This window comes from Catharus ustulatus, chromosome 1 (assembly GCF_009819885.2).
Source record: "Catharus ustulatus isolate bCatUst1 chromosome 1, bCatUst1.pri.v2, whole genome shotgun sequence".
In the NCBI taxonomy this organism is placed as follows: domain Eukaryota; kingdom Metazoa; phylum Chordata; class Aves; order Passeriformes; family Turdidae; genus Catharus; species Catharus ustulatus.
This window is the reverse complement of record NC_046221.1, coordinates 6,091,794-6,119,031: the sequence shown is the minus strand read 5'-3', so window position 1 is coordinate 6,119,031 and position 27,238 is coordinate 6,091,794. Positions and strand designations below refer to the sequence as shown.

Here is a 27,238-nt window from a genome sequence, read left to right as displayed (position 1 = left end):
ACACTCCATATCAAGGTAGACATTTAATTGCGTTGATAAATGCATGAGCCATAACACAATTAATTTTTGGCTGGGGAACATATGTGGAGGTAAGCCATTAATCAAATATTCTTCAACAAACACCATTATTTGGGAGTACAGAGCATTTCATTTCAGGGTCACTGTGAATGTATCTGCTTCATTGCCTGCCTGAGCTGGGCAGAAGGTCTGGTGTCAGATTTGTTTGCTTAACCTCAGTATAAGGTTTCCACAGCTCTTCATTTTCACAGTCTTTCCATGAAGCTGTTTAATGGTGAGAGAACTGCACTTGGCAACCTGAGCCGTAGCTCCAACAGGATGATGCTGTTTGCAGGAAAGCATTTGCTTCAATTCCTCTTTCACACTGACATGCCCCAGAGCACTGAGCATCCAGAGGCCAAAACTGCCTTTAATCCATGCTAAATAGAGGTGCACACCTAAACTCCACAATAGTCAAGACTTTCTGGAGGGAAGGTGAAAGAATTTCACATGAGTTGATGTTTAATACAGGAACAAGAATAGCTACAGGTGGCAAATTATTCTGTGTTTAGCATCTATATTCATGCTGCCTCCTTTGTGTGTGGTGGAGAAGGGGTGAGTTTGGCCATGTTCAGTGCACCTTGGAGGATTTCTGAAAGACAAGAAGTGGCAGCTGAAACAAGTAGCCAGTTATAGAAATGGGCTTTTGGCAAAGGAGTCCTCAGCAAGGCAGCACCAGCCTAAACTTGCTCAGGAGAGTGAACCTCAAAAATGAATGAGTGGTTAGCTGAGCTTTTTCATCTTCTAGAAGAAAGTATTGTCCCTTGCAGCAAAGCTGGTTAAAATGTGTTTCTACCCCCGTGAGGATCAAATTTTGCTCTGTTATGTGCATTTAAATACATTGGATTTACTACATCTGACTTTTTCACAGTGATAGAGGGGAAGATTTGATCATTGGGCTCTGAACCCAGTGGAATAATTTCCAGACTTGGGTACCTGAAATTACAATTTACAATTGTAAATCCTTGCTGAGCCATCTAAGTCAGTTAGTCTGAAGCAAAAAAGCAAAGACCTCCTTAAAAAGAAAACAAAACAAAAAACAAAATAAACAAACAAACAAGCAAACAAACCCCAAACCAATAAACCAAACCAATCAAAACCAAACCAAAAAACCAGAAATATTTTGGCTAATTTCAGCAATATTTGCTCATTCCCCCTGTGAAGGTGGTGAACAATAAGCAATAGTTTCCTATGTGGGGATCTCAGTGTTGGGTTTTGTCCTTAAAAGCCAGAGGAAACCCTTTACTTCTAATGCAATCAAAGGGATAAACAGTAAGTAATGAGGAGGATTGCTGATCTGACATGTTCTATGTTTGCTGGTGTTCACAGAAATCTTTCCAGCAAATGGTGGGGATTAGTGCAAACCCATTTGTACAGCTGTCTAGATTTTGTTGGATCAGAAACCCAGTCTGCAGAAAAATAGGTGGATTATCAGCAAATTCTTACTAGTGGCAAGGGAAGACAGGTAGGGAGATGTGTTGTAAATTTAGAGAAATGGTCAAAGCCACGGCTGTGGAGTGACAGATTTGGGCTTTGTTGTAGATGTTAAGAACATTTTTCTTTTTCCTTGTCTTTTGTAGAAACAAAGACACAAAAAAAAGAAGCTGGGATTTAGCATTTTTCTCAATTTCATTGAAGTATATAATAAATATTCATACCTTTGGGATTTCTTTGAGATGGGTCACATTCCCTTGAAGTTTATTTAAGCAAAGAGGACTTCTGCTCTGCTATTATCCAGCCCATTGGAGTGAAGAAAGTGCAAAAAAACCACTAGAATATGAAAATGCAAATAAGAAGATTAGCATGTCGTATTTCTGCGTGTTATATGGAACATCTCCATGTAGCAATAGTCACACATATCTGTGCTGGCAGATAAATCCTGGAAATTAAGGCTCTCCTGATTTTTGGGTGGTCTGGGGGGTGTGTGGAGCTTCTGTGCAAGGGAGATGTCACCAGGGGAGTCCTGCCCCATGCTGATGTGTTGGTTTTTCATTTAACCACAGAGCTTAGTGGTGATGAAAATAGTTGAAATCTCAGGTATTTTTTTAAGGGAGAAAGCCCCACCACACACTCAAGGATGGTGGCTACCTTGGGATCATCCTTGGCCTCAGAGAATGGTGCTGGAGGAGCACATGTCTTTTCCAGAGGGTGACATTTGGGGTAAAGCTCCTCATTATGCAAGGAGAAGCTGTGGTGGCTGCAGTGACCCAGGAAAGGTTGTGCAGCACCCAGGAAGCCACAAGTTAGAGAAGAGGGGTTTGAAAATCCTGTGGAAACTGGCCTTAGGTCAGCTCTTGTTCCAACCCCAGTTTCTTGGCATGGGTTTTGTTCTTAAAGACATGTCATTGCAATTAAATGGCATTAAAGTCAACCCAGCCACTGCTGAGGGCTGGCCAGAAATCATGCTGCTGTTAAAGTCACCCATCATTTTGGGATGAACTTTGAGGCAGAGTGTCTGGAGCTTTGTTTGGAGCAGCTGGAAGCCACAGTGGCTATCACAGGAAGCCCCTACAGCCCCTCTGTTTGGAAAGCCGGGATATGGAGACAGTGAATGTTGTCAGTGGAGAAGCTTACAAACCAGAATGTGTAAAAAATCTGGGCTGCAGAATGGGAAACTTATATCCAGTGCATGCAGCTGCTTTCCTAGAGAGCCCAGCTACAAGCTCAGGAAGGGGTATGCCAACAGAGCATGGACCTACAGCAGTGGTGCTGGGGCTTTAGCAATATTTGGCTCTGGTTTAGCTGAGAGAGACAAGAGAGGATCCAGCTGCCCTGGGCTGGGACTCTCACCTGTGCTTGGAAAAGAGACCTGGGGAGCATGATCATCAGGACTCCCACCATCATTTTCACTCCTTTGTTGCATTTTTTATTCAAGAAGGTGTGCTGTGGGAGAAGGCTTTTCTTGTGCCCAAGCATGTGTTCAGTGGGAACATCCTGGCACTGCCTCCATGACTTTCTCATCTTCAAACACATCCAAGTGCTCTGATGGTTCCAGCAGCATCAGACTTGGGGAAGGCAACAGCAAAAGGCATCACCACAAAATGAGCCTGTTGAGTCATCTCCATCTTTCTTTCCTCTGCCTATCATTTTGTCCATTCCAGATTTAAAGCTGAGAAAAAGAGACATCTTTTTCAGGGTCTGTTTCTACTTCTAGGTTTCCATCTGTTTTTTATCAACGTCAAGTTTTTCTGAGTAAATTTTTTGCCAGTGCTTAAATTTTAGGATTTGGAGTGCTACAACAGGAAAGTGTCTTCTCCTCCCCACAGAGCTGTTGAAGTTGACAGTGCCCAAAATCTCACATCTGCTACCACTGTAATGAGGGGGAAAACAGGATTACATTGAATGGATGAGCCTCATGTGTTCACACTGCTTTGTGCTTGGCGTCACCTGGGAAGAGTTATGAGATTGTGGTACCTCTTCTTGTTGCATTCAAGCTTTATTTACCCTTTTGAGATGATGCAGTCATGATGTTCAGTGTTTAAATATATGGATTTTTTAAAATTATTATTTTATGAAGAGCTGGAAGAGGAAGGAGAGTATGCCCTTTGCTTCAGCATGGCTAAACTGAGTCATTCCCCAGTGCAGAAGGGCTCTGCAGGAATGGGGACCTGATGGTTGGGGTGGCATTGTTGAAAGACCTGCTTGCTTATTCAAATCCTGACATTATTAGATAAATAAAACAAGTGACACTAAATAAATTATCTCAACAGCACATCCTTTCCTTTGGAAAATAGCTCTGCAGGGTGCTGAAATCTGCTCTGCTGCACTGGGATAATTGTGCTTCGTTCCATGTCAGGGACCAGACTGGAAAAATTGTCTGCAGTGGATGTTTTTGACTTCTCTGTCATCTAGCTGCCAGGAAGAGGAGTTTAGTGCTGTATTTTGTATATGCACTTTGGTCCTGTTTCTGTTTCTGCATGAAGCTCTCTAAAGTCCTTCCAAATTCTTCAGCATAAAGGATAATAAAACACTACAGTACTTCATTAAATGGCATCCAGAACTCTTTTCTTCAAACACTAAAGCACAAATCAGATTGGGAGCAGAGCAGCAATAAAGGGAAAGACTGGGAAAAATTCACTTTTCTTTGGAGTAGCTGGATTTTTGCCATCAGTGAAAACCTGGAATCCATCCACTGTAACAAAAAATTAGTAGGTACTTAATAATGCTCTTTTTTCCCAAGACTCCATGGATACCCACCAGTAGTGATTTACTGTAAGCACTCCATGAGAAGCAATGTTAAATCCTGCCACCTTCTGCTTCAGAGGTCACAGAGAGACAACTGAGCAAATCTCAGCAGTGGCAAATGCAAGGCATGAAATACTGTCACTGGGAAAGAAGGAGCCAAGTCTTAATCACATAAACAGATTCTCCTGTACTTTTGCCATGCTATTTTATAAAGTGTTTATATAACTGAAAAGATTGACCTGGAAGAAAAGAAAAAGGCTAGAAAAAAAAAATTTACAGCTTCTTCTTTATGGCTTTACTATGGCTGAGGAATTATTTTGCATTTTACAAACTGAAAAGTGGGGGAGGAGAGAGACAGAGGGATCTGATTAAGGAGAGATATTTGCATGGATCTCAAAATATTAAAGAAAACCTAAAATCCCAAGGAGTTACTTCTGTCAAATGCCGACATGCAGGCAAATCCGAGGCTGGAGCAGGACTCAGTATCCAGGCAACATCAACATTTTTTGTTAAGCTACTGCCAGTGCCACTGACAGCTTTTGCCACTTTATGGTCACATTAAAAAAAAGAAAATGCTTGACATCACTGAAATTCTTAGAAATTACTTCCTTGTGCATCCAGCAGATGCAAGGCTCAGCAGCACACAGCACATGCACATCTTGCCAAAATTCCAAGGGAAAAATCCTGTGATGAGTTCATGGCTAGGAACTTGTGTTTCTCTCTCAACCTGGCACTTTGTTTCCCCAGTTTCTTATCCTTAGCCTTGGACACAGATACTTGCTGTTCATTGGAGAAGGAATCATGTTCAGCTGAGCCATTTATAAATAACTTCTGCCACTTCACTGGCTCCAGGGTTAGAGGAGCCCTTTGCTGTGCTAAGGAAGCCTCCAGCTCTTCTTTCCTTGTTCTTTTTGCATGGTGCAAATGCCAAGGAGGTAAATGAGGTTAAGAACTTCATTAATATGCTAACAATGCTAATGTAGGAGGGGAAGAAGCCCTTGATTTGCAGCCTTAAGGGGTAAGGTGGGACTGGTGGACACAGAGTAGTGCAGCCTGGTGGGCTCAGTGATGTAAAGGACACTGGTTTGCCATGTCCTTAGAGAAGTGCAAGTGGTTTTGTTAACACATTTCTTGGAGCTGAGCAGTTAAAACTGTTGAAGAGCCAGTTACATTCTTCACTTTGGACCAGTACAGGGAGCACCAAGCACTCCCCAGGCGTGGCTGCATGTTTTGTGCCTTTGCAGCAGAAAGCAAAACCATCTGTCACCTCGGGGAGTGCCTGGTGGTGGCAACCAAGGAAAGGTTGTGAAGACACATGGAGCTTCCAATCATGAAGGGAGGTGTCACAAAAACCCAGTAAAAGCTTGCTGCTGCCATGAAGATGCATAGTTCACTCTGGCTAAGTAGCTAAGCACGTTAGGATGAGATGCACAGGGAGCTGCTAAGCTGCAAAAAGTCCTCTGGGCTCTGCTGGTGCCCCACACCAGATTTGTGCAGCCTGTGATGTGGCAGGTTTGTGCAGGCAGGGAGGGTAAAGACTGGGGCAGGAGCATCTCCCTCTGCTTCCAGTTTCCTCAAAGCTTTGTCGATGACCCTGAGTGGATCTTCTCCACGTTTTGGTGAAGTTTCATTAATTAATGTAGTTTAAGAGTGTGAATTTTGTAGCAGGTGACTGTAAATAGGGAGGACTGAAGGGTGCAGGGGGAATTTGAAGGACTGATTTAGGCTGGTGGTGTTGAGGGCTCTGATTCAAAGATCAGCAGGACCTTCCTAGTCAGTGCTGTGCTTGGCACAGGAGCACATGTCACATCCTTTAACACGTGCAGGAAAAAGTCCACTCGGAAATTAATTGAAAGACATCTTGAGAAGCTCAGTTTTGCTGGCAATGAGCCTGGGTTTTGCTACTGAGGCCAGTGGAAGTTTGATTTCTTGGGTTGAGGGTTGGTGCTTTCCACCCTGCACTTATCCCTCTCCGAGTAATTCCTGAAGACACAGGAATTTTGCTGTTTGCCTTTGAACACATAGGCTTGTAATGGATATGAGCAGCAAATAAACAGGGAGGAAAGCCAGAAACCTGTGGTCACCTTAAAAATGTACTTCATCTGCTGTGGGTCTTTATTTTCTTCAAGATTTTTAATTAACTTTCTGGTTAATAGGAGTGGAAAAGGGTTTAGTCTATGCATGAGACTGTTGCAGTGCAGTAACATCTGAATGCAGATTTTCATCTGAAGCTCTCACAGAGATGATGTGGGTTTTCCCTGGTTGTGCAGTTGCCTGAGAGCAGAGTTTAGAATAAAACCAAAGTCTATTAATGCCATACTCAGTCCCATTTCAGTGTTTCTTCCTCCCCTCCTCTGACCTGAAAGTATTTTATTATGACTGGAAACAACCTACCTGGTTTAAAGGAATATGTGGCTTGGAGCAGTAATTTCTGTTTGTGTCTGTTAGCACAGAGGTTTTAATATTTTTTGCTCCAGTGACGTGCTTGCAAATAAGCTGAGTGTCAGATTTGCCAGGCTTTATTGCCAGCTGCCAGGTAATGATGGAGTGGGTTTTTTCCACAAATATGTAATAATAACAAAAGTGTTCAGTCTGGAACATGGGTAGGTTTTTACAGGCTGTTTTAGGCAACCTTGACTCAGAGCCAGAATTGCACCTAGGCATGTTAGAAATGTGCCCCTGAGAACAGAGGCACCTGAGTGAGGGACTGCAGATGCAGGAGGCTTTTGGGGCAGACCAAGAAATTCAAGAGTCTCTGCTGCTGGATAAATCCAGAGCTCTGTGACCATAACACTGTTTCTGTTTCGTTTCTTGATGTGGAATTTAAGGATTAGTGACATGAGAGCTACTAAGTAGAGTGTTTTCTACTTTAAGCACTGAAGCCACTGCATGAACCTTGAAAAGATCTGGGGACCTGATGGCTCTCTACAACAAATTCTGTCATCTGTGGTACTATTTTAGATCACTTTCAAATTACTTGGCAAGGTACAGTATTGTGATTGAGCCAATGTATTGCTAAGCTAAGTCACCACTACAAGAGATTCCATGATTCCAGAAGTCTCTCAATTTGAGGCTCAGTGTGTTTTTAGGATGTGAAAGATGCTGGTTGCAAATTAAATGTCAGCTGGGATGTGCCTGAGCACTGGTCCTCTGATTCATAAGGGGATCCTAAAACACAAATGACCAAGGAAATGTGTAAGGAGTGACAGTGGTGTTGCCCCTTTCCCACTCTGTCTCTGGCTTTCAAGCAGATCCCCGAGGACACAGCTGACAGCCTTTTCAGTCTCTTCCTTTATCATTAGCTGTTGTGAAAAGTCTCAGACTATTTTTTCTCCTGGCAGGTATTGTGTGTGCACACTGGCAGGGTTGGCTTTTCCAGGAATACTCTCTTGCTGCCTTGTAGCTCCCAGGTTTCCAGCCCTTCTGTCATCTCGAGGCATAAAGGCTCAAAGCTTTCTCTAGTTTGTGTCTTGCATTGGTCCCAGCCAACCCACTGAGATTTTTCACACAATCCTAAAAATAACAACTCTGAACTTTACAATGCCTTGATGTTTTCACTCGTACAATGAATGAACAGGGAACTTTTCACCACCCAAGCTGTTCCACACCATCCTTTGAATCATAGCATTGTGGCTCCCACAGTCACAGCAGCTTTTTAGCTGGGTCCTGTGGATCCTTCTTTCCAAGTCATCTGTCTGCCAATTACACAAATTGGTAGAATCATCAATAAATTGGAAATATTTGGGTGGTTTCTAGGTCAAGAGTAAAATAATCCAGTTTTCCCATACCTGTCCACTGTCTCTTTCTTTGTCCCTTCTGTACTTTGGAGATTGTTAAGGTGCCTCTGTACCACCTCAAAAAACTGCAGGGTCTGTCTTTCTCACAGTGCTTTCATGTCTCTTTGAAAAGTCAGTAAAGTTTCTTTTGCTATCAAAATTGCTCAGTGTGATCTGGGTGCAAAAAATGTAAAACAAACTCCGTTAAAATAAACAACAACAGAAATAAAACCTGGTAAAAGGAACAAGAAATATTTTCTCTTCCAGACCTCGTGTGTGATAATGTGTATTTTCTCCTCTGTATTCCCATCTCTTCTGGCATATTTGGAAAACTAATCCTAGTAAACTTCCTCTCTCTCTCTCTCTCTCTATATATATATCTATATATAAGATGGTGGTGGTTCCTGAGATGTTTGTCTTGGGAAGTTAACAGAGCTGGTTTGCCAGTTGTTCAGTTATCATGACATTAAAGCATGCAAAGAACTTGGCTTTATTCCTTTGCTTACAACTAATGATGCTTCTGAATCATTAGTTTCTTGGAAAAGCAAAGATAGAAAATGAAGACAGATCTTGAAGAGTTTCTGGTGGATTTGTTTTCTGTGTGTTTTTTTGTTTTGTTTTGTTTTTCAGGTTTTTTCTGTCTGGGGTTTTGTTTGCTTGTTTGGGTCTTTGGAGTTTTTTGTTTGAGGATTTTTTTGCAGGTTTGGGGGGTTTTTTTTAATCCCTTGTGTTGTTTCTTAAAGACCTGAAGGTCTACTGTATTTTGCTAAGGATGCTTGAACAAACAGGCAAAGGAATTTTCTGCAATTCAAAAAGATTGTGCAGGGGGGTGGATTTCAGTGCAATCCCTGTCTGCATACAGAGGATTCCTCCTTTCTATTACACTCCCCTTGCTGGAGCAATCCCTTTTGCATTAAGAATGCAGTGCTGGGTGATCTTGAAGGAATTTTCCCCCTTGGCATCACTCCTGTGTTTAGTTCATCAGGATGGAGTCCTGTGCAGTGTCCTTGGCCATTGATGTAACCAGACTGACAGTGCCTGTATAATCAGAGAAGTCCTTCCCATGGATACCCTGCCTAGTCCTTGGGATTTTGTGAGTTTTGATCATGATTTCAATGAGCAATTCAGCTCACTGCTACAAGACCCTGCTTTCACTGCCAAAACAACATTTATGCAAACACCTATGAGTGACCTCAATGCAGGTTCTAGGTTCTTCTGCACCATCACAGCACCAAAGAGCAGGAGAAGCACACAAATGCTCCTTTGCCCTTGAGACTCATAGGGAATGTTTCATTCCTCTGGAAGTTGCTGCTGCCTTGCAGCTGAACTTTGAGGTTCATTTTTAATCAGTGAAGAATGGGAGAGTTATCAGTGAAACTGCTGGAGCCAGAATGGGAAAAGCTTCTCAAACATTATCTAAACATTTAGCTTTTCAAGGAGTGGTTCAATTTTCTCTTCAGTCAGCATTTCTGTGTTGTCTGATAGAATGCTGCTGGCCACTGTCTCTGATTTTATGTATGTAATATATATATATATCTCATATATGTCTTTATTTCACCCACTGTGGCATAGCAATGGGTCCTTTTGGGGTGACTGGTCTGTGTATGGGGTTTTTGGGGCTATTTTGAGGTGACTGGTTAACATGCAGCGGCAGCTGAGCACTGGTCCCAACTGTGGCTAATTCAGTGAGTTTTTCTCTTCTCCCAAAATAAATCTTTGAAAACAGAACAGTGCAGGCCTGTATTTCTGTACAGTTGTGATGCTCTCATTTTTCAGTCTCTTATGTTTCATGGGATTTGAGTATTGGGATAGTTGTATGAATTTCACTTTTCAGGTACTGGCCATCCTTAACACATCACTTTTTTTGAGCAATCTCTGTCTTAATTCATTTGCTGACATTCCCTTTGTGATCCACTCAGTGCTGGTTTTAAGACTTTAATTTAAACTGAAGGGGTATTTTGTTCAGCCCTACAATGCCCATTTTAACTGCAGTGTAATTTAATCTGTTCCAATTCTGCATGAGAAGTGAAGAAGCAGTAAAGAAAGGAGGACAAAAAGAGAACAAAAAGGAGATTTGTGATGTTCCAGTAAATCCGATCTCCTCAAGGTTTTGTGGATCAATATATTTGAAAGACTTGATAGAAGCAAGAAGAAAGAGAATCAAGAAGAGATGTGAAAAGCCTACGTGGAAAATGCTTCTGAGGAACTTATTATCTCTGCTGTTTTGAGGTTTTTTTTATTTTTTTGGTAAAAGTTACTACTGAGATGTTTTTCTTTAGCTGAGAACTTACTGAATTTTAGAAGTGGTGTTGTCACCAGACATCTTGTACTTCCTGGATCGAATACTGTTTTTGTGTTTTGAGCACAGCCAGATTGTGATGCATTTAAAAACAGCTCAGTTTTTCACAATAAGATCTGAAATTGCTGAAGAAGTGAGTGCTGGAAACATATGCACCAAGTTTATTAGAAGGATGTGGGAAAATGATAAAATTATCATTTGCATGGGATCATAGTCATCAGTCCCAGCTTATTGCTCTTCAGGGATAGATGCTCTGGGTCTGAAATTGTGTTTTTCTTACTACAAATCACCAATATGCCAACACTACTGTTACTCCTATTCCTGCTGGTTTGTGTTACAAGCTCTGGAAAGGTAGGATAGGAAAACATCACAAAGATGCCAGGAGGTAATTTATAAGTAATTTACCAAGAGTTCTGGGGAATATAGTGTGCAACTTAAGGGACTGCTAGAAAGAAGTGAAATTAAACTTCTGGATTTTTCTGACAGATTTTTCAGAGATTGAAATCTTTCTTAATGTATAGTGAAAGCAGCATGAAGTAATACTAAAATGGGGGATGAAAACTCGTTACAGGGAAACACTTGGTTATGATTATGGGAAGTAATTGAGCCCAGCTTGGAGTCATAAACTTGCAATTCTTTTATGGGGTGTGAGCAGGGCTTGGACCAGATGGAGAAAGTGGTAGTTTGTGTTTCTCTTTGAAAACATGGGCTATATGTTCTGTTCAACCAGCCTGCAAATGGTGTTTAGGCTAAACAGGCTTTTTGTTGTTGTGCATTGCATCACCTGGACTCGAGCGGCTTTTTTTTTTTCTCTCTTTTACATATTTATTTGCATGTTATTTTGAAATATTTTCCACATTTTATATTTATATGAAATATGGTTGCAGTTAAGATCAGTCTGGTGTTGTAAGATGTGCAAGCATGTGCCAGCACCACTGACAGCATTAGAAAACGTTCAGTTTTGCCAACATCATTATGTAGAGTTTTAAAAAGGAAAGTTAGGGAAAAAAATCCAATTTAGGGAAAATTTTTAGGACAACATGGCAGAGAAATGCAAGCATGATTCATGCTTTACCTTTCTGAGCATGGATCTGAACTTTATTCCTCTTAGCAATGACAAAAACAGAGGGCATTTTGAACGAGGAAATCCTCAGCAGTGAGGAAAGGGAAATACTTGGTTTTGCTGATTTGCAGTCAGCAGCCAGTTCAAACAGTAATTGTCACTAAGGGGATACATATTCCTCTTAGCCTTCCTGTTTTGAGCTAAATGAGCTCCTAAATTTCAAGGTGGAAAACGTTGTTTTTTCCATTTTCACATCAGAATAACTGAGATAGGTCTAACTGCTCTCCATTGCCTGCCCCGAGTTCTGCTGCTGCATTTTTATGTCAGGTTCAAGCTCCTGTTAAAAAGCAACCAAGGAAATGGTTTGAAATATCAGTATTTAGAGTATTTTTGCCATGGCACAGAATTTACACTGCTGTGAAATGGATTAATCAGTTTGTGTTTCAAAGCTCTGATGTCTGGTGGCTGTACTTGTTTGTGAGGGCATATTCTGTATTTTCTGTCTGGTGACCAAATCTGAACACTCACCCTCAATTCTAGCTCATAGAACAAACCTTCATGTCACATCCAGGGAAAAAAAATGGTTTTTGTTATGCTTGTGCCTGAAGAATCGTGTTAAATCACCGGAGGCAGTGATTTTTATCCTTAGAGATGGAGAACTTAAAGCAAGAAGCATCAAAAAGAGGGAGCCCAGCCAGGGATGGGGGTTTTGCAGATACAGTGGAGCTGGGGAAGTGTTTCACACACATACACCAGTGTTTATTTGCTCCTTCCCCAAAAATAATTTTATTAAGCTGCCCATTGCTTGGTATTTCTCAGTGAGTTAATGTAGGATTTTTGGAGGGGCACAGTGTTATGCTTATGCAGCTAAAAAACCATAATATGGGATAACTAATTTGGGAGACTTTGATGTAGCTTGACAAGAGTCCATTTCATGGTTGTTTGGAAGGGATGGAAGGGATTTGTGTTTTCAATCTCCAGAACATAGATGGCCCCAAAGGAACACTTTGAAGCACAGCTTTTTATTATTAGTTTTACAGATTCTTGCACTGGAATCATTAAGAAGATGTAGTACCTGGTGTAAATGTGCAAGAATCAGCTAGACCATTAGCTGTGGGAGACAGACTGATTATACTCAAAACACTTAGTGCTTTTTTAACAAATTACTGTGAAAGTCAGTTGTTAAACAGTGTTGTTTCATTTTCTGGGAGCTCTGTGTAGAAACATTAGAGTCTTGCTGCTTCCCTTAATAAGGGGAAATGAGCCCTCCTGGTGCAATGGCCCTGCTTGAAAAGGTCATCAGCGACTATTTATCCTTAGTTTCTATCAAAAAGGGGGCTGTTTCCACGCTGAAGCAATAGCAATTCTTATCTCATTAAAAAGGGATTTTAATTTTTTGCCTTCTGATAACATTAAGTCATCTTAGCAATCCTTTGGCCACTGAAGAATGAAGAATGATTTTCTGACATAGAGGGAGCTTGAGGTACAGACTTCATTGGGGGTGAAGACAACACTTCTTGTGTTTTTGGCCAAGTAAAGACTGGAAAGAGAACTAAATAACTGTTGTCAAATATGCTAGGGATGACTCTGGATCAGAAATGAACACTATTCTCCATGTGCCTGGTGAGTGAGAGAAGAATGACTAGGCTCAGTTAGCAGCAAGGACATCCAGGTTTGCTTTTGGGGAGCTGGTTTTCAGATGGGAAGTACTTATGGAAGCAGATTGAGAATCAGCACATGAAATGTGCTTGTAGGGGAGAGCCAGAGCTGGTCCCACTGCAGCTGCTGTCTGCCAGGGTGCCATGATCATGGCAGAGTGAAAGGAGGGGACAATGCAGAAGTTGCAGAGGTAAATGTGGTGGTCACACAAAGCCACATGGGGTGTGTAGAGCTTAAGGCTTCTAACAGCTACATTAAACCAAATATTTAAGTAACACACACACTCTCCCCTGCTAATTCCTCAACTCATTGCTCCATTTGCTTCTCTCTGCTCTGGGTGAACAGTGAGCCTCAAGGCAGAGGCTGGAGAAGGGGCTTGGTAAAAACACTGTGCTGACAGGAGATTTTATGCAAGGATTGTTGTTTGGTTAAATGCAGCAGGATGTTCACTTGCAGAGCTGAAACAAGGCCACAGAGATGAGGGGAAAAGGAAGTGGGAGGACTAGTCAGGGGTAAGTCTGGGAACAGCTTCATGTTAATTATCGTCACACCTCATTTGGTTATCAGTTCAGAGCCTTGTGTGGAAGGTAATTAAGTGTCTTGGTAATAATTTGATTATTTCAGTTGCTAGGTGAAAGAACAATGGTGTCCTCTGTACTGTCTTCTTCCACGTTCTCCACAGGGTGGACTTGGGGAAGTCTCTGGTAGCTGGTGATGACAGAGGAACCTGCTGTCACCTCTGCACATTTTCTTGGGGTCCCCAAAGACCCAAGACATCCTTGCATTAATACATCTTTCTGAAAAAACAGAGCTTGCAAGGAATCTGTGTTGATAAAGGCCTTTTCTGCAGTATTCAAGGCTGGACTCTGTTTCCCTTCCTAATGCTATTAAGTCCCAGAAGCAATCATGGGCACAAGGAAGAAGTAATGTTTCTTTGTAGAGGACAAAGGTGATGCAACCTTCAATTCCTCCTAGGAATTAAAAAGATAAGACTCTCATTACTCATATAGGGTTTGATTCTTGAAAGAGCTGAGCCTCACAATCTAGTGGTGTCCAGAGGAAAGGTTGATGCTCTGCAACTTTAAAAAAAGCTTTTGATTTAACAGAGCATTTACTATAATCTTAGGAAGCCTGGCTACACCAGTTTGACCATGCCTTGGATCACACTTTCATCCCTTTCCAGCTGCTCAAGATCCAGCCCACGATGATCAACCCTTTCCTAAAATAAACAGCTCTAAATGTACAGACTCAGAGCTGAGCATCATCACACAGCCTGACTGACTGGGATGAGCAACAGCCTCGTGCATGCTTGTCTCATTGAAAAGACCACGAGGTGGATTTAGCTGTGTTACAAACAGCTGTGCTGGTGCCTTTTGCTCTGCAGAAAGCGAATTTGAGCAGAGCAATCTGCACTGAGCACAGGGATACGTGCAGCACGGGGAGGGCACGTCACAGAGAAGCTCCAACCCATCACTCCAGCTACAGTTTCCAGAAAGCATCAGCCTTCTTTTTATGAATTGGCAGGAGCTGGATCCCATGAATCCATCAGTCAGCTGGGGAGGGCTGGGTGTTCTGGAGCTCATGGACAGTCAGCTGGGCTCTCCTGTCACTCCCAAGACCCAGCACACGTGAATCAAAATAGTTGGGTGATGTCACGTCGTGGTGCCAGTGCGCCTGGGACGCTGCTGCCAGGAATTGTCTGTCCAGGGGTGGTTTCTTTTTACAGCCTGTTGAAAGAGTCATCATGCCAAGCTGCACATGACAGTTCCCTTCAAGAGGGCTGGTGGCTCCTTCGCACAGTCAGTATTTTTTAAACAAGGGAGCTTATCAGGCGGCTCCTGACCTTTTCCACATGAGCTGATCCACTGGGAAATGCTGTTTTGGTCTCCAAGGCTTCTGACAGCTGATGTATAAGAGCTCTGTGGCTGCAAGCTGGGCAGACTTTGAACTTCTCCCCATGTCCACACAGACCTGCAGGGCAGTTCCTGCATGCCGGAATTAAGGCTGGAAGCGCCTGGCGAGCAAGGGTCAGCAGCCTGCTGCAGGACAGCTCTCCACAAAGACCAGAGCCAGGCACCTCAGGGCTGAACTGCTGGCCAGCTGGACTTCTTTTGCAGCCACACTGTCTTTCTGGAGATTTATTTTCTCACACCTGGGCTTTTGGTGTAAGCAACACCTCGCCTTGCCCCTTGTGCTGATTTTTTTTTCTCCAACCCTGGGCATGAGCGACAGCTGCAGCCACACGAGTGCATGTTGCAGCTCATGAAGCGTTTTGGCAGCTTCAGAGGGAGCAAGAAGAGAAAGGAACGATGCAAAATCTTGGAAAGGCGCCACTCCGACCCCCAGGGCCTGCCTGGTAAGGAGCCTCTGCATCCAGAAAGGAGGGACACTGCTCTTTGGGACAGGGTGATAGTGAATAATTGAGCAGCAATGTTGTGCTCCCCAGTTTCAAAGACTGAATCATGTCTTTGTTGTGTGGAGGTTGTTTTGGTGTTGGTTTGCACCAGAGATGAAAATCTGAGCTGACACCTGTAACACACATCAGCCATAGCCTTTAGGAAAAGCATGGTACAGGAAGCTCTGCAGTAAATCCTATGGCATTCAGAAGGGGCTGTTGCCTGATGGCACTTTAACTGAACAATAATATCTAAGTTCTAAGTTAGGCCTAATAATATCTATTGAAACATGAATTTTACGTAGAGAATAAATTCTTATCAGTCTCATAACAAACATCTTTCCCATACTGCAGCTATCAGTATAACTGTGTTTGAGTTGCAACTAGGGACAGTTCTCTCTTAATGAAAAGCTTTTCCTGGTCATTGAGTATTAGCTCCAATACAGGTGCTGAGTTGTGTGTGCCAGAGAGTATCTGTGTGTCACATAGGGATCAGCTGGTCAGGAGAAATGGGGTTTTTCAACAGGATCTGGCTGTTTTCTTAATAATGGAAAAATACCAATTTTAATGTATTTCTTCTATGGACTTACAGTAGCTGGTTCATGAAGACTGTGAGTGTTACTGAGCAATTCTGTTCTCTGACTCAGAGGGTTAAAACTGATGTTACACTGAATGAGCTGGATAAGGCTCAGTTTAGAGAGGCTGACATGTACAAAGGGTCAGCAAGGCTCTTTTACTTTTTATGGATCAGGAGTCACTGTGTCAAATCCAGCAGAATGATGAAACTAGGAGTAGTGTTGGACCAAATGGACAGTGTGGAGACACAAATGTACATTTAGTGGTGGGGAATTACAGCTGTTGGATGGGGGGCTACCCAGGGGGCTTGGTTTTCTATTTAATGTTTTCCAATTTATTTAGTGATTGATTGTATAATTTTTAAGTTGTAATCCTTGCAAACACTTTTCCTTTTGTTCCTGTTACGTACAGTTAACTGACTTTAAATTTGTAACTTTACTGTTTTATTGTTTACTGTGTCTTGTTCTGCATTTCCCTAAACCCACCTGAGAGTGGTAGGAAGGTCAAGGAGATGTGAATGAGAAATTACCCAAGTCTTTGGAGTTTCACAGCGTCAGCAACATGCACAAGAAGGGGGATATTTATCTTAAAGACTTAACATTCCTTCCCATATTTCAAATTAAACATCTTAAATTCTCGTGTAGAATAGATAGAAACCTAGGTGCAATTTGTTGATTGAATGTTGAATGGCACTTTGGACCACTAATTCACAGTGATTTCATCAACAGAGGGGAATAGCCAGTATCTGCAAAAGGACTCACTTCTGGAACCACTAAACATAGTGTTACATGTCTGCTTCCTCTGAGTCTAACTCTAAATCTTGTCCTCAACTCCCTCCATGGAGAAAAGAATTTGTTCTGCACCAAAAAACCTGACTATATGAACAGTACTGTTTGTGACAGTTATATAAAAAAATTGGAGGTATAATGCCAGCAGTGCCAAAATACTTGCTCCTTCTTTTCCTCATTCCTATTATTCCAGCTTTGTCCAGTGATACACAGTGAGTACCAGGCAGAGTTTTCTGCACAGTTTTTACACTTCAGGTTTTGCAGGTGCCTTTCTTGTAGGAGTGTGACCAGGTCAGCTCCCTGCACTTCCATCATCAACAGAGAACTGCTGAGTCACAGGGGTGGGAAAAATCAAATGGAATGTGTGTGTTAACTGCCTTCCTTGATGCCTGCTCTGGGGATTGCCTCTGCCATCCCAGCAGGGTCTGGGCTCCTTTCAGGGAACAGGTTAACACACTTGCAAATGCCTTCCCCTCATACCCCCCCCCACCCCAATGGCCTTAATTAATTGCAGGGAAGTGTCAAAACAAAAGCTTTGCATTATTTGCTACATTTCATCTGTATCTTGTGGCTATTAGGCCTCAATAAACATTTTCTGAGCAGCTTTCAAGGGAACTGCTGGCACTCAGCAGGTTTTATGATCAGTATTAGTGTGTGCAGGAGTGCTGGTAGCAGCCAGGCTCAGTGACTCCTCAGCGTTGATCACACACCAGCACATCCCATTTGGTTGTCATCTACCATCAGGGGTGAGGAATGAATGACAGCAGCCTCCCTGTTGCTAAATGAGCTTGGATTGTATTCAGAAAAGGGGTGGAAAAGGAAACAAGAGGAAATTATCCCCTGATATTTACCCAAAAGGGGAAATCTGACTCCTGGACTGTTTGAATTTGGAATTTTTAGACCACTTCTGTAAAGGTTTTAAGGAAGACTCCTCCAGTCCTTGTAAAAAGGATTGGGCCAGTGCGTCTTCTTGGCTTCCCAGGGCTAGATGCCATCAGGCCACTGCAACTAAAATTATCAAGTAGTAACATTCTTCTGTTTATCAATTGAGCTAAACCCCTTCCCTCCTCTGCAGAGATTGCAGAAATCCTGGTGGAGAAATAAAGAGTGGCATTGCCAAGGGTGGTCTTCTCTGTAATTCCCTGGGTTTGGAGCCCTTTTATTCCAAGTGAACAGCAAGGGGAGACCTGAATGCAAGCAGAAGCAGAGAACACACAGAGAGGGAAAGGAGAAAAATGTGAATGAGTACCAGGAGCAAACAAGAGCAGGAGTGAAGGCAGAGATCCCACAGTTTGCTCTGGGAGAGGAGCAGCCAACAGTGAGACCTCAAATCTTGAGCTGTCCACCAAACAGCAGGGAAGCTGATTTATGCAATAGGATTTTGGCAGGGCTGAGAACAGGGATTACCCAAAATTTCTGCAGCCTCTAGATCACCACTGCATAGTTTTATCCTTCCTCCTGCAGTTGCTGTGCAGGGTTCTGGCAGTTTCTCCTCCTGGCAGCTCTCACTGCAGCCCGATGTGTTGTAAATGGATAGGCTCTGTGGCATTTCTGAGGGGGAAAAATTTTTGACCTCAGAGAAGCTAATTGCTCTGCCCTTTAAAGAACACCATGTATTCCACAAAGGACTGAGTGACATATGCAAAAGGAGTAAAGTTTAAAGTGTTTTTTTCCTACCCAAGTCATGAGTGCCCAGCAGAGGAACCTCTCTGCAGCTGTGAGGCTGCACCAGGGCTGCCTCGTGCCAGGCATTTAGATCAAAACACTTGTTTTGGAAACTTCTAGCTGCATGGAAATGCCCAGGAGCTTCTCCTTGCCCATGCTGCTCCTCTTGGGATTTGTTGCTTTAATCAGATGCCAAAGCTGTGTCCCAACAAGCCAGGTCCAAGGGGCTCCAAGCAAACCTCGGTGCTGCCTCTGTCCTGTCTCACCTCAATGGCATTCTTGAGGATAATTTCACTGTCAGTTGTAATAATCAGGTGCATATTTGGACTAAACTAGGAGTGAGCCTGCTGGATGTCTCAGACCCCAATAAACACAAGTGTAAAGATGCTTCAGCCCTGCATGAATCAGGCAGTCCCAGAGTCACTCCATAACTTGCTCAGTGCATATTTTATCTCATGTCTCTGTAACCACCATGGAATGGAGAGCTGCTGAGGCTCTGGACTGCATGGGAGGTGCTGTGGGCTGTCCTTAAATACTCAGCCTAAAGGAAAATGTCTCACTCAACAACTCAAGGGGCTTCTTTCCACCTCTTGCCATGGTCCTTCCCAGACCCTGGGGGCTGGGTGTGAGTGAGGATTCAGCAGAGAAATTATGTTCCTCCTTCCCAATAATGGGAATGTGGTGACTGCATCCATGATCACCATGTGCAGGTAATGTGCCATGGGACATGGCCAGTGTCCACAGCTGTCCATGGGCAGGGACTTACACTAAACCAAAGATCTGCTGCTTCACAGCCTCTCCAAGTGCAAATGAAAACCCAGGGGATAATTCACCCTGCTTCTCATCACCATCCATTGGCACAAGCCTGAGAATGGGAACAGAAAACATGGAAGAAGTGCAAGGTGAAAACATGTAGCACAGAAAACATAGTGGAGAAGCAATTGCAAAAAGGGAACAGAATTTTATCTCCTTCTCTTCCAGCCTGGAAAGCTGCAGCTCACCCAGTGCTTTACCCCAAAGTGGGTGGTGCTGCTTGTGGGAGGATCAGAGATATTTATTTTTCTCATTCTGGTGAGATGTTTTTGTTATGAGGCAGTGGGGGAGAAATCATAATGAAGAAAATCAGGAGAAATAAATAAGAGTGAAGGAATTGCTGCATGTTCCAGTGCTGCCATAAATGAACTGAAAGAACAAAATCCTGTTGCTCCAGTAAAGCAGCTTAAAACCACCATCATCAGAGACTGGGCATGAGAAACTGAAACAGCTTTGGTTTGTTAATGATTTTCTCTACTGGTTTTCATGCTCTGTTGAGCTGACAGTGATTTTAGAAGATGTGCAGCCCCAGCTGAGCAGTACTGATTAATCTTGTACTACAGAGAGCACCAAGACCTGGAAGCTGTGAAATTTCTATAGCTGGGTGTTGGGAAGGAGAAAAGCAGTGACAAACCTGATTAAATGTTTGAGAGTTTTTAATTTTCCATTTTCAGCTTCCTTATAGTCTCTGTCCTGGTGCTTTCTGGCACATCCTGGCATTCTAAATGGGAGGGAAAGGACTCTGGCCATGAAGAAGGAGAAGCAGCAAGGGGTTTTCAAGCTGGCATCTGTAAATTCAGATAGTAATAAACCCCATAAACTTCCACTGATTTGGTGGAAACTGAAATGGAGGTGGATTCAGTGGAGTGCAGCATCCTGCATCTGCAGCCCTTTGCAGGCTTAAAGGAGATGTAGACTCTGCCCTCATGATGAGTTGTCCAAGAATGCAAACTCTCTGAGTAATTTATTTTCAAAGAAGTTATTTTTGCCTGAAGGGCAGGTTAGACATGTAAAAATACAGTGTGTTCTCAAGGCACAGATTTCCAGATCAGTGCTGCAAATGAATCTGCCCACTGACTCTTCTTCCCAGTCCTGCTCCAGGCAGCTCTGTGTGTCTCATCACAAAATTTGGCCAAAAATATCTGTATTACTATAAATGACTGAATTACTCAGCACTGACATGCTGCTGTCAACAACGTGGTGAGAGCAGCAGGGCCAAGCCTCCCTTTTGATGGGCTGCTTTACAAACTGTGCAGGTTTTTGGGCAGGGAGATCTCCCATCTGGGAAGAGTCCATGTGGTTCTGGTCCTTGTTGTTACTTGTGGGTGCAAGTGTTTGTCCCCCCCAGACACAGCAGTGGCAGAAAGGCTTCATTTTTAACTGTTTGAAGGACACTTTCCTGTAATTCTGCAAATATTCAAGAAATTCAAAGCAAATCTTGGGATTGAATCTGAGCAAAGGTGTGAAATGCAATTATGGAGAGGAGTTCATTGGAGTGGAAAAGGAGAAAGTGAGATAGAAGGAAGCTGGATACTGACTGTGAGTGAAAGAGAGTGTAGATCTTTCCTTTTTCTGACAGCAAATAGTATTTATGTATTTATCAGTATTTCATTTTTCCATCCTCCACTTCTGTTATCTTCAGGTAACAAGTCATTTCTGATATGTACGTAAGGCCCGAACACTATCTCTGTTACTTCTGATATAAATAAATATCTGATTTATTTTTGAGGCTGAAATAAAATAATGCAGATAAGACTTTCATATGTGGCACCTCAGTTTAATGAACACAGCCTGGAGTGCCTTCATGAAGGATGCTGGAGGGTCACAGCCTACATGCTAAAAATCACTGGAGTTACTCATTTTCATACATCTTCTCTCATTCTTATTACACCAATTGGGAGTAGCATAGAGATAATTTTTTCCTGCTTTTCTTGTACTTTCCAATGGTTCTCACTTCAAAAGAATATCTGCATGAGAAGCTGTTATCCTAGACTGACTTTCTACTTATTTGAATGTGCTAAGCCAGACCACAATTTATTTATACTCCCATGCAACTATATTACAAATCTTGTTGTCAGACTTTAAAAGCAAATTTCAAGCCTAGGTCTGGTTTTTTACAGCCTAAAATTGCACTTGAGAGTAGCATTTAGTTAAGTGGGTACTTTTGTTTAATTAGAAATCAATGTTTTGGACTATTGACTCCTTGCTCAAAGTTTCAGTGAATTGCCCAAGAGTGCAATTTCAAAGATGTTGTTAAGGCAGTTTGTTTGTCAGGTTTAGTGGATCAGCAAATCCCAGGAATTACCAAGATTCAGCTGTTTTCTACTTTCACCTTTATTCTTGTCCAACCTAAAAGCAGTTCAAGGACTCAAAAGTACTCGTAATGCTGAGATTGAACGCCTTGAAATTGTTTCAGCCATTTGATTGTCATCCCAGAGTCACACTGGCACATGAAGGTTTCACTTTTGGGAGATGAAGGGCTGCTCTGTGAGATATCGTGGTGCAGCTGGCAGGCTTGGCTCAGGGGCCCAAATTCTCCCTGCTGGAAAGGTCACACAGCCTTGCTTGGTTTAAGGACAGACCCCAGAGCCTGCACCGGGGAGTTCCTGTTCTGTGCTTTTTCTGCTCCTCCTTTGATGAAGTCGGGGCAATTTAGTTGGAGGAGGAGTTATGGGATTAGCTGACATTAATTAATAGCATCCTGTTGTTTCTTCAGTTTTTTCCAGTCATTGGAAAACAGCTGCTTCCCAGTGCTTTGTTCCCTGTGGGGCAACAAGGACCCTTTTGACACACTCAGAGCTACAGTCACCGGATTGTTTAACAGATCCTGCCCATCTGGCCCCATGGTTTTATTTCAGTCAGAGCAGGAATGATGAGATTGATCCCAGGATCCCTGTGACAATCCTGCCTTTCCTGGAGGGTGGTGCTCCTGGTGAGGAACAGATGATTTGTGAAATTTTCACTGCTTGTATAGAGTATAATTAGGGATGATAAACAAGAACAGGGCAATAAATCAATTTAAGAAATACAGATGAGGCAGAAATGGGATGGCAAGTCAAACTGAGACATGAAGGGGATGGAAAGCTTGCAATGGAAGGGTTCTTGCTGCAAAGGGGAATACAAAAGTTGGGTGGGTGCTCAGAGGTGAGGGTTGCACCAGTCTCCTGGAGAAAAGGACTGAGTAGAAAGGATGAGAAGCTGGAATATTGTTGGCATTTCACAATTCCCTAATTACATTACTGAATGTAGGGATAGTTAGTATCCAGGGGTCGGTATGGGGACTGGTAATGTTCACCAGGAACCTGGGTGGTGAGGTGAGCCTGCAGCAGGACATGCTGGGTCCTGACTCCCAGTGAGTCAGTCACCCCAGGACTTGGGGTTGTGGTGGATATAATCAGGAAAATGATCCAGAAATGTGCTGTCACTATCAGCAGGTGAGCCACATAGTGGGTTACATCAGGAGGAATGGAGCAATCCAGTCTGGGGAGTTGTTATGTCCCTCCAGCTTGGCTTGCTAGGCTGCACATGGAATAGGGTGTCCAGTTTCTGTTTCCCCACCAATAGAAGGACGGAAAGAGGCTGGGAAACTGAAGAGGGTTTTCCTGGAGGGTTTTCAAAACGTTTTCTGACCTACAGCAGATGTTTTGGGATCTGTGAGGAGAGGCTGAGGAAACTGGCTGGGTGGAGCGTGTTTTTATCCAACAAAAAAAAAAAAAGAAAAAAAAAAAAAAAAAGAAAAAAAAAAAGTCTTAAAAGACTAAGGTACATTTTAATAGCAGCTTGCAACTCTCTGAAAGGCAGTTCTAAAGGTGGTAGAGCCAAACCCTTCTTAGTAGCCACAGATGGTAAAAGAAGGAGGACAAGGGAAGAATTTGTGTCTGAGGAGGATCAGGCTCAGCAAAAACTCCTTCAAGAGGTTGGTGTGGTACTGGCACAGGTAACCTAGAGAGGCTGTGGCCTCAATCCTAAGAGATTTTTTAGAGTTTTCTAATCAAAGCCACGGTTGACCTGGTCTTGGCTGATACCAGACCTGTTTTGAGTGGGACACAGAAGAGGGGGCCTCCAGACCTTCCCAACCAGCAGTTCTGTGATGCTCAGTTGTTCAGCTGCAAGGAAAGCTGAAGTTGCAAAATATTGTGGCTGTACATCTTTTCCCACCCAATTCTCAATGCAGGCACAAAATTGTTCTTGTTCTGATGACCATTCAAGAACAGAGTGACTTCTTGGTGGATGTAGTATTTGTGCAGCTGATTTGGAGAAGGGGACCACTGCAAAGCTGAACACCAACACCAGCACTTTTACTGGGCCAAGAGAGGCAGCAAGATGTGTGTGTTTCCTACAGCAGGTACCCAGGCTGCCTTCTGGCTGTTTCATATGCATTGAGCATCACCCTGGGAGTCCTGGGCAGTTTTTAATGTCCCCTGAGCTGAGCAGTGTCTGGGCACCCCCAGCTGCTGCCCCATTTCGGGGAATGTTCCTTTCCCAGCCCCAGGAATTGCACTGGGACTCAGTTTGTATCAGCTATCTGTCACTATAGCAACTCCTCACTTAACCAGCCCCTGCACTAAAAATAGATCGCCTTGATCTCCAGGAAAGAAAACCAAAGGAAATCAAAAGGGGCAGTGATAGCAAGAGCTGTAGAGTCAGGTATTGACTGAAGTCTCGAGCATTTGAAACCTCTTGGGAATAATCTGTCACATAAAACAATTATTTCAGGGGAATCTATTTATCCAGAAGACCTCTTGTGTCGCTGGGTTGGAAGCTTTAGCAAAGGACATGACTTTTTATCAGAGGGATGTGTTTGCAGCTATCACCCAGCACATGGGATGTGAAACCCTGTGGGACGTTGTTTAGCTGGTTAAGGCATCTTATCTTCCCCATGAGCAGATCTGCAGCTCTGTCACTGGAGCTGATAGCCTCCTCTGCTTTTGTGTATAAGTTATCAAAATCCCTGCTCCTTTATGAAATTGTTGCTGATGTCTGCAGGAGTCTGTGAGGGACTCAAAGGTGAAAAAAGCCAAATGCTGCTGGTAAAGTCGCTGCTATCTCACGTTGCTGAGTGTTTTGGCACCTGATAGGGACAGGGCCCTCTGTAAGGGACTTGTAAATGATCCTTGATCCTATTTCTCCTCCAAACCCAGCTAGTGCTTATCCTCATAAAGATAGGACAGTAGGTGTGAAGGTAAAATAGCAAAAAGATTAAAAGTTTGTTAAAGAACTACATAATTAACTGAAAATGCCTTTGATGAGAAAAGAACAGAATTTGCATAAAGACTGCTCATGTATTACAGGCAGCATACATGATGCTCAGAAAAGGGTTAATTTACCTTGTAGAGATGACTGGGATTAGCATCAGGTATTCAGCAAGAGTCTGCTCTTGATAAAGGGACAGGTTGTTTTAATGGCCTTTTAGGGCTGACAGTCTGCAGACACAGCTGATATTAAAATGTGTAGGTGCTTAACTGCTCTTGCCCTGTGTAACTGATTCTTGATTTATTTAGTGTTATAAATTGCATCTTTTATACTGAGTTAATCTTCAAGAACTAAGATAAGCAGCTTTCAATACTAACATGCACCTGTGCCACAGGGGAGGGTGAGAGGTGGTACCAATCCCCAATTCCCTCCATCCTTTTCAAGGATATTATTGCAAAATATAGATTTAGTGTTTAGTACATTTTTTTGACCTCACTTGAGATGCACTGCTTGTACACCATCTGGGGATCAGACCCATATTCCTCACCTCTCTCTTCACCAGATGATCTTTATAATCAGCTTTGGAGCTGTGAAGGAAATGCACTGCAAAGTTATCCTAAGTGCATTCCCAAACAGTAGGCATGGAGGTGTGAGAATAGAAATACAAGTTTTGTAAACAGAACAAAATTATTATTGAAAAGGTCCTGTGATGCTAAGCCCACCCAAGCCATGACTCCAGCCCTCTGCCACTGCATTTTGGGGAGCAAAAGCTTTATCAACCTTTGGATGAATATCTCTAACACAGAGAAGTTAATGAGGAGGAGATGAGAGCAAAAGAACTGTGCATATCACTCAAAGACTTGCACAGGTGTAGTCACAAGTCTTCTGGAGGTGCTGGTTGCCATCACTCAAGGTGACAGTGCTATATTTGCCAAAAGGCAGAAGTTCCCCCAAATTGCAGAGTTAGTGCCAATAAATGTCCTGTCTAGTGCTTTTATTTCCAGCTCCAGCCTGGCAACAGATTTGGCTCAGTTACAAAACTTGCTGTAGGAAAGAGCAAGGTACCCAGTACCAGCATTCTCCTTACATGATATTTTCATGACAATAAACTAGATTTTACCAGTTCTTTTAGATTATTAGAAGTGTCTCTTCTGTCTCTGAAGAAGCTGCTGCTTCCACTGAGATGCAGTAATACTCCCTTCATACCCCAGAGCAGGTGATAACTTTCTCCTGCTGTCAGATTTGGGTTTATTTTCTTCCCTTATCCTAAAATAGGATACTAGAGTTTTCCTTTCTCTCAGCCAGGTCCTTGTTTAAAACTGCCTGGAGATCCTTCCGGGCAGCGGTAATAGGAAAACTGGAGACTTTGTGAGTCTGAACTTTAAAGGTTGTAAACAAGGGTCCTACTGTAGATCATTACAATTTTTTCTCAAAATAAACACCACTCTGATACAGGGCTTAAAGCAAAGCAGCAACATACCCATACAAGAAATCCCAGCAGCATAAAATAATCTTGAGATGTAGGAGACCAATACAGAAAACCTGTAAAATATCCAGACTGACATAACTAACCCTAACTGAAGAGACTTATAGAGAAATGATGATATTGTGAGTTTGAAGGGCCAGCTGAAATGAAAGCCTGGAAAACAATGAATGAGCAGCACTCTTTAATACTTAATTCCAAAACTCTCTGGGAGATCAAGAGATGCTGCTTCTCTGTTGGGTGGAGCTGGTGAGTGGTCAGGACCTGGAATGATACACCTGGGGCTGGCTCTCAGCCAAAAATTACATCTGGGAGCCTCATACATGAAGGGAAAAATCAGCTTAAACTAGAAAAGAATTATCCTGAAGAAATCATACTAGTGGAAGTTTTTCCCTCCACGTGGGGATAGGGAATAGCCTCAGTCTCACTCACTGCCAAGGTGGGTTTGTGTCCCTGCCTCATCCTTGAATGACCACTTAGACCTGAGTGTGCCTGTGCTGCAGTCCTGCAGTGCAAAGTGACTCCACAGAAGCCAGCTTTGAATTAGCTGATTGCCAATTTAAAGGAGAGCAGCAGCTTCCCAATTGCCCTGTAATGGAGCTGGTAATTCACCTTGCTTCCCAGGCAAGCCCCGAGCTGTGCTGACACGGCGTTATCCGGGTGCTGTGTTTAAAGGTGACTTGGATCCATCCCTTCTGCATTGCAGGACAATTCCAGATTGCTCTTTCCTCCCCAGCTTCTTTCCTAATAGGAGTCAGGAATCCACCAGGTCAGATTCTCTCACTGCTGTTGCAATATCCTGTAACCATAAACAGGCCACGTAAGCTTGGACTTGACTCTTCACACTTCTGAAAGCAGCAGCCTGAGCCCCTCATCCTGGATTCCAAAGTAAAGACAAAAAGGAGGATTTGACTTCAATAGGCATTAAATATTCTGCAACAGTTGGTGCTTCTGAATATCAAATTTAATGCCTGATGCCTTTTTACCCCTTCTTTTAAGACCTTTTCACAGACCCTTGACTAATTGGACCAGCACATATCAACACATTTAGGTGGCTGGAAGGTTTTGGCTAATAAGATGAGCAACTCCTTGTCATTGTGTTATTTGCTCAGTTGTAGATAATGGAGTGTATCTCTGAAAGATGGGCACCATCAGTATCATTTCACAAATGGTAAAGTTTAGGCTGTAGAAAATAAGTATTTTGTCATAACCATCATGTGGATGGCACTAGGATAAAGGCACATCCTGCTTGGGTATAAAGTTACATTGCTGTTTTTACTGCTTTG

General features: G+C 42.9%; 1 protein-coding gene across 7 annotated transcripts in view; it reads left to right on the top strand.

The window, feature by feature from the left end:
- PRKAG2 (protein kinase AMP-activated non-catalytic subunit gamma 2) overlaps nucleotides 1-27,238 on the top strand; it is a 208,752-nt gene that overhangs the window by 89,042 nt on the left and 92,472 nt on the right. The window contains exon 1 of one of the 7 annotated variants that reach the window (XM_033057285.1): nucleotides 15,275-15,395. The exons of the other annotated variants lie outside the window; for them this stretch is intronic. Coding sequence (XP_032913176.1) covers nucleotides 15,290-15,395 — 106 coding nt within the window. The 5' untranslated portion in view covers nucleotides 15,275-15,289. Of the gene's footprint in view, nucleotides 1-15,274; nucleotides 15,396-27,238 lie in introns of those variants that run through there. 7 annotated transcript variants of the gene reach the window in all.